The sequence below is a fragment of the Peromyscus maniculatus genome, chromosome 20 (assembly GCF_049852395.1).
Source record: "Peromyscus maniculatus bairdii isolate BWxNUB_F1_BW_parent chromosome 20, HU_Pman_BW_mat_3.1, whole genome shotgun sequence".
In the NCBI taxonomy this organism is placed as follows: Eukaryota; Metazoa; Chordata; class Mammalia; order Rodentia; family Cricetidae; genus Peromyscus; species Peromyscus maniculatus.
This window is the reverse complement of record NC_134871.1, coordinates 43250916-43263761: the sequence shown is the minus strand read 5'-3', so window position 1 is coordinate 43263761 and position 12846 is coordinate 43250916. Positions and strand designations below refer to the sequence as shown.

The window sequence follows — 12846 nt, the reverse complement described above, 5'->3', positions numbered from 1 at the left end:
ACAATCTCTAAAGCCATGTGAGTGCAGCGACTCCCGAGGAACAAGAGCCCCAAGTCTCCTGTCACTCCCATAAGGCTTCACATCCTGTGTCACAAGTACTCCTGGATGAGGAAGGAATTCGGGTATTTTGTTTTTCTGTGTGAATGATGGGACTCGGGGCCTCACTGCTAAGCCACATACTCGGTCATCAGATGACATTTCAGCGTGATTTAAGATGTAGTTGGCTGAAAACTAACCATGTTAAGCATCTCTTTTTTTTTTTTTTTCTTTTCCTTTTTTTTTTTTTGGTTTTTCCAGACAGGGTTTCTCTGTGTAGCTTTGCGCCTTTCCTGGAACTCACTTGGTAGCCCAGGCTGGCCTCGAACTCACAGAGATCCGCCTGGCTCTGCCTCCCGAGTGCTGGGATTAAAGGCGTGCGCCACCACCGCCGCCTGGCTCATCCTTGTTTTCTTAACCACTGCCGTTTGTAGGGATGCTTAAAAACCAGGTCCTGTGGTCCTTGTATCTCTCAACTTTTGAAACATTTTTCTTGGCATCTCTTCTTGTGGTATAATCCCCAGCTGGATGGGAATTCATGAGTCACAGTCACTTAGGAGAGAACATCTTTCCAAAGTTAGCTTTGGGGTTCATGAGCACAATGTGTCTTTCGAGACTTTTAACCTTCCTTCTGTCTTGAGTTTTCAAGGGCACTGGTCTCCTGACCTTGTGTGTATCTGAGATCTCGGGGATGCCCTCTGCCTCTTCCATCGGTTGCCCTTCCACCCAATGCTGCTCGACACTGCCTACATGTCCGCAGTTGTCTGTTGCAGTGTTGTGTCCTATCTCACACCCATCTCCTGTGTTGAGTTTATGTTCCTCGGGTGTACATGGACAGTGATATCTGCAGGTAGACAGCCGTGCTTCTTGCAGGCTAGTCTTTCTTGGACATTGGCGGTTTATCATTTTTATTATTTTATGTGGATGGGTGTTTTGCCTGCTTGGATCTGTGAGCACCACATGCCTGCATGGTGCTCAAAGAGGCCAGAAGAAGGCACCAAATCCCTGGAACGAGTTACAGCGGCTGTGAGCTGCCACCTGGGTACTGGGAACTGAACTTAGGTCCTCTGGAAGAGCAGCCAGTGCTTTTAACCATTGAGCCATCTCTCCAGCCATTTTTTTCTTTTTCTTTTTTTTTGGGGGGGGGGTGGCGGCAGGGGCAGATTCTCATAGCTTCAGGCTGGTCTCAAGCTCCTGGCAATCTTGCCTCAGCTTCCCAAATGCTAGGATTATAAGCATGAGCCACTACGGCTAACCAGTCTAGTCTTTTTTTTTTTTTTTTTTTTTTTTTAAGATTTATTATGCATACAGTGTTCTGCCTGCATGTATGCCTGCAGGCCAGAAGAGGGCACCAGATCTCATTACGGATGGTTGTGAGCCACTATGTGGTTGCTGGGAATTGAACTCGGGACCTCTGGAAGAGCAGCCAGTGCTCTTAACCCCTGAGCCATCTCTCCAGCGCCTAGTCCAGTCTTTGTATGCTTTCTGTTCTCGCCCAGTGCAATAGCTGAGCCTCCATGAAGTGTTGCCTAGGAGAGGAGAGCAAATGTCCTGCCTGTCCCTCATCTTGAGGAAGACAGTGCATCTTCACTATTATTCCTCCTATGTGCACCCAGTAGGTGCTCTGCCTGTCTGAGGAAGTGCCCCTCCTCTGTAAGCTTGCACACACTTTAGAACACCATGACCAGGGCTGAGGAGGTGTAGCTCAGTTGCTGTAGGGCTTTTCTGCCATGGACGAAGCCCTGGGCTCCACCTCTGGCACCACATAAACCAGGTGTAGTGGCTTCTAATTCAGTTCTGCGGTCAGAGAGTACGTCCTATGGATTCGAACCTTGCTTAACTCTTTGTGGTCAGAGAGCATGTTCTATGGGATTTGGACCTTTCCTGACTCTATCGCCCAGCATCTGCTGCAGCTCCCTGTTTCCCTCAACACTGCTGCTGCTGCTGGATCTTCTGTAACCTCAGGGGCTCCACTAATCATTGAAAGAAAGATTCTGTAGTCTCCATCCGCAGTCTGGGGTTTGTCCATTTGTTACTCTATTAGCGTCTCTAATCTTACTAAACACAAGACTTATGTCCCTTTATTTTTTATTTTATTTTATTGAGGCTGTGGATAACCTTGAGTCCCTGCTCCCTGCCTCCACTTCCTGAGTCCTGGGAAGTCAGTTTCAGTTTCTAAGTTAGCAGTTGCCCACTGCTTCCTGAAGTTGGTCGTGTCTGAGGAGCACAGCCTCATGAGCATTGTGTGTGGGTTATCTCATACCATTCTTTGCCCTTTTGCCTCAGCCATGTGTTTACAAACCACATCTCTGGTAGACAACCCATGATGACATTCAGGAAGGAGTCATCGTCGCCTTCCACCGGGTGGGCCCCCAGGAAGTGAACTCAGGTCGTCAGGCATGGCAGCCAAGGCTGGACCATCCATCTCACCAGCCCGGTTGGATCATTCTTACGCAGTCAGGGAGTCTCTTCCTTTTAATCAGAGAATATAGTCCATGTACGCTTAGTGTGATTCAAGGGGTACCATCCCATGGGTTGGGGCCCCAGCTGAGCACCAGCATTCGCCGGTCTCTGCTCCCGCCTGCGGCTGTAATGTGACCACTTCGCTCCCTCTCCTGCCACCATACCTTCCCTACTTGGATGGACCGTCCCCTCAAAACTGTACTAAAATGAACCTGTCCTTAAGTTGTTTGGGGCAGGTATTTGTCACAGCAACAAGAAACATAACTAGTACTAGTATCATCACTGAGCTGCACCCCCATCCCCTCTCCACCCTGCTCCCCTACTGAGTGGTCAGGTTGGCTTTGAACCCAGGCTACCCTTGAACTTACGATCTGCCAGCCTCAGCTTCTAGTTTTAGTGTTACAAGCAAGCACCACTGTGCCTGGTAGATTTTTTTTCTCCCCCAAAACAGAGTTTCTCTGTATATCCCTGGCTGTCTTGGAACTGGCTCTGTAGACCAGGCTGGCCCCAGACCCACAAAGATCCGCCTGCCTCTGCCTCCCAAGTGCTGGAATTAAAGGCATGCGCCACCACTGCCCGGCCTGGTAGGTCATTTTGTAAGCATTTTGTTTTGTAGCTATCCACATGGAGATGTCAGTAATGCTCAGTTGACTACATCACTGTCCTGCTCACCTCCTTTTGGCTGGCCGGCAACTGCCCAGCCTCTGGTTGACCACCCTTCAGAGCCATAGCAGGCACATTCCTTTTGAGATGCAGATGTAACATCCCTCGAACACCTGCCTCTGCCTCCCGAGGGCTGGGATTAAAGGCATGCGCCACCACCGCCCGGCCGGGACACATCTTCCCTTCAAGGAAAGATCTAGGGCCAGGGAGACATGCTCTTCACCATCAAGATGAGTTCACCCTTCCCTTACTGTAGTGCACTGGCTGTCACATGTCTTAGCCCAAGCTAGCCTCCAGCCTTCACAGCACCTTGTTAAAACCTAGAAACCAGCTCCTGAAGAGCAAGGCTAGCCCTTGAGGGCCCCTCTGGGACAACTGCCTGACTTCTTGGAAATGGAGAGCATTCACATCATGGATGTCACCTTCCCTGTGTTCAGCACTGCAGCCAGGACACCCTGCATCTTGGGGATAAGGGGGGACACTTGGCTGCGCTTCTGGTCTCACAAGTGTTATGACCAGACACGAGAGTGTGCCTACAGCTTACAAGCATCAGCCAGAGCATGCCCAGTAAGCAGCAGCCATGTGAGTGTCCATGGCCACTGTAACACAAATGGCCACAGCCAGAGGGGCTGAGGCAACAGAAGCTGCTTGCCCGTAGCTCTGCATAAGTGTGGAATTAAGGTGCGGCATGGCCGCAGGTCCCTCTACAGCTCTGGTGAAGACACCTTCCTGCCTCTTGCCACTTCTGGTGGCTCCAAGCATCTCCTGGCCTGCAGCTGACCTTCCTATCTTTGCTCCATCTTCACATGACTCCTGTGCAGGCGTCCCTGCCTCAGGACATCGCCAAGGACCACACCTCAAGAACTCCCAACAGCACATCTACAAAGACTTTCCATATAGGGTCATGTGCATGGATCCAAGGGCTTAGGGCATGGACAGAACTATTTGAGGGCCACCATTCAGCCCTCTAAGGTAGCTTGCACAGCTTCACTTGCTCTTTCTTGATGTTCTTGAGAGCCCGGGGGGGGGGGGGGGGGCGGGGGACATGGACATACCTGCTGAGCAGTTCCTTGGTGCCCAGCCATGTCCTGTGTCTTCAACATGACCAGCCCTACATAAAGGAGCCAGTACGGCTGCACGAGGTTCCGGTCTCTTGGCCAGGTCCCTAGCAAGCCCGAGTCAGCCTGGTTCATCAGCCATGCCCATGATCCACGCTGCCCCTCTTCATAACACACAAACCCAGGGCTTCCTCAGCCTGACGCGTGCCTGGGACGCAACACAGCATGAAGTTGCCGCATGGTCGGAAGACCCAGTTGTGTCCAAGGTACAGAAGAAACCAAAGGCACCAAAGCACACTTTTTCATCTCAGCCATCCCTCACAAGGCTCTTAGACAAATACAGAGCCGTGTGCTCACCCCAGTCCCCGCCACTGTTCACTGCTTCTCTTCCTGATGTAAGTGACGCTGGCTCTCGGTCCCAGTGGGTTGTCCCGTGCGAGGCCTTAGAAATAATAAGTCACAAATGAGATAGATGAATTCTGAGTTGGAATAGTTTGGTGCTTAGAATGGACAGAGAAACTGAAGTCTACCATGCCTGCCAGGTATGGTTGGTATACCTGTCACCCCAGCACCGAGGTGACTGAGGCTGGAGCTAAAGGTTGAGGCCGTCCTGGGCTACACAGTTAGACCTTGTCTCAAAAGTGAAAATGATCACCTTCAAGGCATCTCCCAAGCTGAAAGGGTGTGGCTCGGTGCTAGAACCCTTGTTTGGTAGGAAGAGACCCCGGTTCTATCTCAAACACTGCAAAGAAAAGAGAAAAACAGACTTCCAGTCTCAAGACCTCTCTACCAGTTCACAGCCGCCAAATAAAGCGAGCAGCATGTCTTAACAAAAAGGATTTATTATATTAATCCACACAGTGTAAAGGCCTGGTCCCACATGGACTGGCATTAAATAACTTAGAATCCATTGATGATTGACTTTTACAGCAGGCTTCTCGTATTTACAAAGACAGGTTGAGCCTGTGCCCTTGACGCTGGCCACATTGTCTCTGTGGACATGTGAAACACCCCTCAGGGAGCACAGACTCTAGGGAGGGGTGTGGCTGGGAGGGCTCCTCTGCACCGTGTCCGTGGGAGCCACACCTCAAGGGAACCAATAGTCAGGGGCACAGAACCTCCAAGCCTGGACCCACATCTTTGCTGGCATCAGCTCAAGTACCTCTGGACCCCGACCTGGGTCTCAGAGACCAACACAGACCATTGGCAACCCCTTAGTGACTGCCTCTGCCAAGGTGCGCATGGAGTCCTGAAAACCCGAGGCGGGGGATCCAGAGGGCTCCGTGCAGAGCTCACAGGAGGATACACAGGGGACAGGCCTTATCCTGTCTGGGCCCAGCATCCGCACTGAAACCCACCTCACAGAACACTTCCCGACTGCAACTGGAGCAGTGTGGTGAACACACGCAGAGGCCTCTGGGCAGACAGCTAACCTACAGTTCAGTGGAGAAGCTGTGTGCGCACATGCAGGAGACACACGAAGTGCAGGTGCACTGTGAGCCAGTGAGGCAGTTACGCATGCGTGTGCTTCTGGGACAAGCTGCCTGCCTGCAGTCATTTGTTTCTTCACCATTAAAAACTCTAATGCAAAGACAGCGCCGCCCAGCGGCCCAGTTTCTACACAGAGAAACCTGAGCAGTACTGTCCCCTCCCTGGGGCAGGCCTCGGTCACCTGCTCCGAAGGAGGACAGCCTGGCCAGTGCAAGCCGGTTCTGTCCGTGTTTACCCTCAAATATTCAGAAGCCTCTCTGGAAGCCGGAAGTCAAGGGAAACCTGCAAGGCTCTGTGGCTGACTGCCACATACCAGCCATTACCGTCCGGCTGAAGCCTAAAGGTTTGCAGAGTACACAAATGAAGAGTGAATGAGGAGGAGAGGCGTGAGGACTACAGGTCACGTGCGATACAGATAAACCGGCAGCTGTGGCGTTGGCTCCCAGTTGTAGATTCTGGAAGTTTCTAGGTACTAATGAGGTAACTTCACAGTGGAGGTTATCAGCAGTAAGATGTCACTGCTCACCCAAGGGAGCAGTGGGAGGTGAAGGCACCCTTGGGAGCGGACGACAGGCCCCCACTGGCCACCGAGGTGATGGTGGGGGGCGTCCTCTCACAAGGCAGCGTGCGTGGTCCAGCACACAGCTTTCACTCGACTTTCCAGATGGCGATCTTGCCTTCCTCGCGGCCGGCTCCGCTCAGCACATAGCGGTCCTCGGCAGAGCACAGGGTCATCACGGTGTCAGAGTGGGCCACCAGCTCCTTCTCCACTGCCATCTTCTCCACGTCCATCACGAAGATTTTCCCTCTGGGTTTCCCCTGCGACAGCCCCCTGCCACCCACCCAGATCTGTAGGGAAGAAACAGAGACGCTCCCTGAAGCAGGGTGCTCTGTGACAAACGCACCCCCCCCAAATTCATGTCCTTCCCACTGGCCAAGAGGCTGGGCTGCCTGGTGGGCCTAGGACAGACCTTCAGGTCACGGAGGTCTAGTGTCAGGCTCGAAAGCCCAGGGGACAATGTGGTCATAGCTAACACTGTCTCCTGAACTCGAGATCTGCTGAGACCAACCTCAATTCTGAGTGTAAGAGGGGGCTGCTGCCGGAGCGTGAGTGCTGAGTGTGCTGAATGTCTCACACCATCGAGGTCACACACTGGAGAACATTGACTCACCAGTGAAGGGTCCATAAAACAGGAGCCACACCACTATGGAACTTCCTCGTCACGTGTTAGGCAGGGCTGGGACCTGTCACCTCTTTTTTTCATTCCAATTTCTCCCTTTGTGGACAGGACTGTCTACTCTTGGCAATAATACTTTTACTGTATTTCACGGGGGCAGGGGGGGGGGTGTCCCAGGACGGACCACGTGCACAGCCTTATTGCTACAGTTGGAATGAGTGTTCTCCAAGACCCCAGCTTGGCTCTCCTGGGGCATGCTAAACCCTGTAGGAGGTGGGGCTTTGTGGGAGGTTTGAGGTCATTTTGAGGTCAGTTGAAGGTGCCCTAGAGAAGATTCCAGTTCCTTCCTGCTGTTTGCTTCCTGGCCAGGACCTGAGCAGTTTTCTCCCACAGGCACTCACCCACAGTGCTCCTCACCATAAGCCCCAAAGCCGTGGGTCTGATGGCCATGAACTACAAACTCCAGGACAGCCCCAGAAACCTTCTCAAGCTCTTGGCTGCAGGTACAAGACTGACTAGGACCCGAGTCCATCGGCTCTCCTCAGGTAGGGCCTGGACCCTTTTGAGTCAGTGACGGCGTGGCCTGGAACTCTGGGGGTCTGGGATGGTGTGGCTGTACTTTGTGTGTGGGAAAGCTGTAAACGGTTGAGTAGTGTCTCCCAGAAACTCCCATCATCCTTTCAGAATGGGGAGTGGCTTGGAAATAGAGTCCTAGGTGACATGTGGCCAGGCTTCAGTGGACACAGGAGACACAGAGGTGCCGCATGAGGACTAAGCCAGATGAGAGAGGCGTATCCACGACCAGGACGGTCAGGCGTGGCCTCAGCCCCAGAAGCTGTGTGGAAAGGCCGGTCTCCACTGAGAAGGAGCCACCCGGCCAACTCCTGGGATTGGCACTGACTGGGCCCCCAGCTCTGGTGGGAAGTAAGGCGCTAGGACACCCGAGGCCCGTGCCAATCTGCACCCCAGCCAGCCTCATATTCTACCCCTTCCCATTAAGGAGGGAAGGGACCTTGGAAGAGGAGGCAGAGCCGCGGGGACGAGGCCAGAGGAACCCGAAGGGGATGTTCCCAGGTGGCTGGACACCTCCGTCTCACCTGCCTCTTCACGCGGATCATGCAGCTAAGCTCGGTGCAGTCTTGCAAGTGTGTCTTCTGAGGAGGCCGGTCCAGGTCCTTCAGGTTCCAGACATACAGCTCACTGCATTCCGCAGAGGCCGCCCACAGCTGCTCCTTCTGGGATAGAAAGCACCCACCGTGGGACAATGGCACTGTGACCGAGACAGCCCAAGCCTGGACTTCAGCACACAGGCCTGGAGTACCTCAGGCAGAAGCTGGAAGGCCAGCAAGGGGGTAGGTGCCCTGTTCGAGTTGTTGATGCTCAGCTCTCGACGATGAAAGCCTTGTGTTGTCACCACCACGACGCTGTGGCCTGTACCTGGGGGAGGAAGAACCGAGAGAGATGGGCAGAGCACCCGGGAGATGCAGGGAGATGCCCTGCTGCCTGGGACTCCCTAGAAAGGTCCTGGCTGCCCAGCCGGGGTCTCTCCCGGGGACCGCCGTGAAGCTCGTCTCCCAGTTCCCATGAGATGCTCCCAACACAGACAGGGTACTCCCCATTCCCCGACTGTCACTTCCCGGTGATCAGGAGCCCAAGCCCAGTCCTGGGAGATGCTCTTAAAAGCATAGCAAGCAAGGAGAAACCTGGGTGGTAGGACTCACCAGGAATGATAACACAATCCTGGCAAAGCAAGTTTTCTTAATTTCTTTGACGGACTGCTGCTGGCTGCCCAGTGAGGTGAGGCCGCGCAGTACCACCCTTAAGAGCACCCACGCGAAAGGGAAGCAGAAAGGGAGGCTGGAAAGAGAGCGGAGAAGACGGAGCTGAATTAAGATACTCAGTAAGGACAGCAGCAGGCAGGCAAGGCGGGGGACAAGCGAGCAGGCCAGCAGTCCGGGTGTGGTGACAAGCCCTGTGATCCAGCACTGGAGGTGACAAGTTGAGGAGGAGCCACAGCTACCTAGTGCCTATGAGCCCAGGGTGGTCACCGTGGGACCTGGGGAAAACAGACAGAGACGGAAACAGAGGAGGAAGAGGGAGAGACAGAGAAGAAGGAAGAGCATGCGGAAATGGCGCGCTTAGGCCCAAGCCGGTTGCTGGCAGCATTCAAGAGCCCTCACATCTGCTTGCAGGGAGGCCTCACACTGCAGGCAACTCCTGTACCCCAGGATGTGCCGAAACACCCGGGAACAGAGCCGCCAGCCTCGAACCTGCCCCTCCCGTCACCCCTTGGCAGACCGTCTGACTTGGCTCTAGACACTGGGGTTCCCGGGATGGACCAGGAATGGCACACGCCAGCGACAGCAGCTCAGCCTGGACAGGCTTACCCTCAGAGGGCTGAAAAGAGGTTGCAGAGGGCAACCCAGGGTCACCGGGCCAGGCTTACCCCCCACCCCCACCCAAGCAGATTACCAAAAGGGAGCCGGGGAGCGGCAGGCACATGCGGGATGGTAGCCATCCACCAGCCTGTCAGGGGATGGAGAGGAAGCCTGGAGGGTGCCAAGCCAAGCGACTAGGGCAGCATGCGCGGTTGCTGGGAGAGGAGGGACCATTTAAAAATCAAAGCTGGAAACACACACAGGAAGGCAGGGAAAGGAGCTTGACCCAGAGCAGGATAAGGGCGCCATGCTCACTGGCTGACGGCCTGAAAACTTACAACAGTACAGGCGGCCACTGTGCAGGCTGATGGACGTGAGGTTCCCACACTGCAACTGGAACCGGCCGGTCACCCGCAAGGTGCTGACATTCCACGCCAGGACCGTCCCATCCAGGCTACAGGAGTAGACCTCGCTGAGGGATCAAAAAATATGTGTAGGCACTTAAGAGGCCACGTGGCACCGGGCATCCAAACGGTGGTAACAATGCCACCGTCCACGATGGGGACAATGATAAGTAAATGTGATATACCAGGAAGAGGATAGGGGCTTGGAGGCCGGTTCCCCATTCCAGCCCCTGTGAGCTTGATGGGGTGTCAGAGATCAGAACCCCCAGGGTCACCGTTCACGGCACCAAGTCCTAAGCAGGGCTGTCCAGCTCAGAGGGCCCAGGAGGACAGGCTCGCCAGCACCCAGGGGAGGTCATCCACAGTAGCAGGTTGGGGTGGGCAGTGGCCAGGGCTGCCTACGACTCCTGCACTTTCCTGGCTCCTGCCATTCTCAGGTAAGCACTAAAATGTCCAACTTGACCTGGGCCTGGGGGAAGAGAGGCCCCTCTGGCACCATTTTAGGGAACAGGGACAGGGGGCGGCATGGGAGACAGGCTAGGCAGACATTGCCAGAACTGGGGCTCCCCACACAGCTGGGGGACCCGGCCTTGCTCGTGAGCCTTCCTTGGGGGTTGCTCTGTCAGGCCTGACCTCGCTGCAGGGCACAGTGGATAAAACAGCTCACTTGGAAGTTGGCATTCTTAGAGTAAGTAAAGACAGCGTGACACAGGCTGGTATCCTGGGTTGCACTGTGTCCCTGAGAAATGACACAGTGGGATCCTTGAACCCAGCACCCCATTTGGAAACAGGATCTCTGCAGATGTGGCCAGGTTGACATACCATCATTACAGTAGGCCCTGGCCCGATAGTATTGATGTCTTTACAAGAGGGAAACTTGAGCCCGGGGATGGCCACACACTGTGGGAGGCTGTGGTGAGATGAGGGTGGAATAATGTACCTACAAGCCAGGAGACACCAAGGCAACCAGCATATCTGGGGGGGCCGGGTGGAGCTCCCCACCCCACTGCCGTGACTTTCCATCCAGGTGGTTTTGGGGAGACCGATACACGGGGGAGGCTGTCCCTCAGGACAAATGAGCCAGGAAGCAGGTGGCCTTGAGGTGGGTGACCTCCATGGCTTTTCCAAACCTGCCTCTGGATGCTGGCTCCCCTGCCGGGTGAGTAGATGGGGGAAGCCCCAGCCTGAGGGCCACACCCCAGCTCCCATGTGTCCTGGGCAGCCCCCTGTACCCTCACACTGGCCAGGATAATTTGAGAGTTTTATGGGTCAAATCTCTCCCATGATGGCTTGGCCTTAGAACTGGGGGGTCATAGAGGCAGGAGCACATGGGTGAAATGAGATTGGCATGTGACAGGAGAACTCTTGCCTATCTACCCTCCGGTGAAGCCAGCCCAGAGCTGCCTGCCACGCATGCCTTTGACAGGGAGGGTAGAGCCCCCTAAAGGAAGCTGGATGGGTTTGAAAATGAAGGCAACCGGGTCTCCAAACCCACCCCGGAACACTCACAACACCAGCTTAGAGATTCAGCAGGGGAAAGTCCGCCCCCCCCCCCCCATCAGCCTGCAGACAGCTGGCCTTCTGGTGACATTCGGGGCTTGGGGGAGGGATGTCCCACAATGTCATTTTAGAGATAGCCAACACCAAGAACTTAGGTGCTCTCTCATACAAGGCCAGATTTCGGATGTCTGGAAAAACGAGAAAGCCGGCCATTACCAGCACTGGCTTGGAGGGTGCCACCCCTTTCCAGTTTCTGCCAAAAGCACGGGCTGGTCTAAGAAGTCTTGGCTGTAAGGCCAAGCGCCAATGGTCCCCATGCTGCTTCTGTCGTCTCGAGAGGCTCCTTTCTCTTTACCCCCAAGCAGAACCAGACCACCCATGTCTTCTGTCGACTCCCCTCCCAGACACTTCTTGCCTGGCCAGGCCCAGGAGGCCCAGGACCCCTTACCTTCCACACCCCTGGGGGGGGGCCAGGCTTCTCCCTGCCCTACCCCATCGGGCCCTGGTACCTGGGCTTCTTTCCATTCTGCACCACCAGGCCAGTGACGGCAGCTCGGTGATCCGTGAGCTGCTTGTTGCACGACATGCTGTGGACGTTGATGATGTAGATGACGGAGTCCTCCGAGCCCACCCACACCTGGCTGTGCTCTGCCATCACCATGCAGTTCTAAAGGGAGCCACGACGGGAGGGTGCGGTGAGACGCGCAGACCAGGTTCACCGTCCGCGCAGCTACCACCAGCCCCCAGTCTGCAAATACAAGCACTGATCCCGCTCAGGGTCTGGTAAAGGCCCAGTCAGAACCTCGTTGAAGGCGCGCGGGTTCCCATTTAAGGATGCCTTGTGGAGTACACAGAAGTATAAACCATGGCATAAAATGCAGTCGGGGGAAGGATGGTGGTCCACAGTGTGAGCTGCAAGTGGCAGCATGGTTGCCCTGCCTCAGCAGGAACACACACACTGGCCCTGACACTCCCACTGTCTGGATCACAACGGAGGCACCGTGAGCATTGACTCGGGGGTCAAGACACGTGTCAGCAGGTAGCTGGATTTGCCGGTAATGAAGATGAATGGTAGGAACGGCCAATCAAGCCGTCGGGGCCTCTGCAGAACAGCGTGTTCTTAGGGGCTCTGGCGTCTCAAAGTCAATACTCGGTGATGCTAGGGGACGGGCTGCCCGTTGAACCTCTTTGAACAGCACGCTGGGTTCAAAGCGCTGCACTCACCACTTTGGAGGCGCCCAGTTTAAAGCGGTGCTGGTGGATGGTCCAAGAGGAGGCATCGAACACGACCACTTTGCCTTCATTCAGGGCGCACCACAGCTTGGGGTGTGCGTCTTCAACTTTCTCTGCAGGGTCCAGGCGCCCTGAAGAGGAAAGGAGCCCCAAGGCTTTTAAAGTCTGGCAGATCGGTGATGGTGGGAAGGGCCGCCTCCTACCACTCAGCTCTCTTCCAGGTACCCACCGAACACCAGGGCAGGGCGAAGTGCCGGGGGAGTGGAGATGTCAGAATGCCACCCTCCCTGGAGTCTAGGCTCTTGTGAGCTAGAAGGGGCAGACAGAACTGTGGGGATCCACCGGGACTGCACCAGGATCCACAGATAGGAAGCAGCAGTATGAGGTCAGCTGGTGAGTACTCGGCATCAGAGGAAGAGGGTCAACCAGGGAAACCCAACTA

The 12846-nt window shown here is 55.0% G+C and overlaps 1 protein-coding gene across 2 annotated transcripts in view; it reads right to left on the bottom strand.

Annotated features, from left to right (window-relative positions):
* Nucleotides 1-5044: 5044 nt before the first annotated feature.
* Nucleotides 5045-12846, bottom strand: part of Dennd3 (DENN domain containing 3) — a 52788-nt gene continuing 44986 nt past the window's right edge. The window contains exons 18-23 of one of the 2 annotated variants that reach the window (XM_006989200.4): nt 12396-12535; nt 11681-11838; nt 9606-9739; nt 8211-8326; nt 7987-8124; nt 5045-6560 (exon numbers count right to left, since the gene is read on the bottom strand). In XM_006989200.4, the coding sequence (XP_006989262.1) occupies nt 6360-6560; nt 7987-8124; nt 8211-8326; nt 9606-9739; nt 11681-11838; nt 12396-12535 (887 nt within the window). In that variant the 3' untranslated portion in view covers nt 5045-6359. Of the gene's footprint in view, nt 6561-7986; nt 8125-8210; nt 8327-8610; nt 8747-9605; nt 9740-11680; nt 11839-12395; nt 12536-12846 lie in introns of those variants that run through there. The other variant, XR_006066149.2, reaches the window with a different exon arrangement.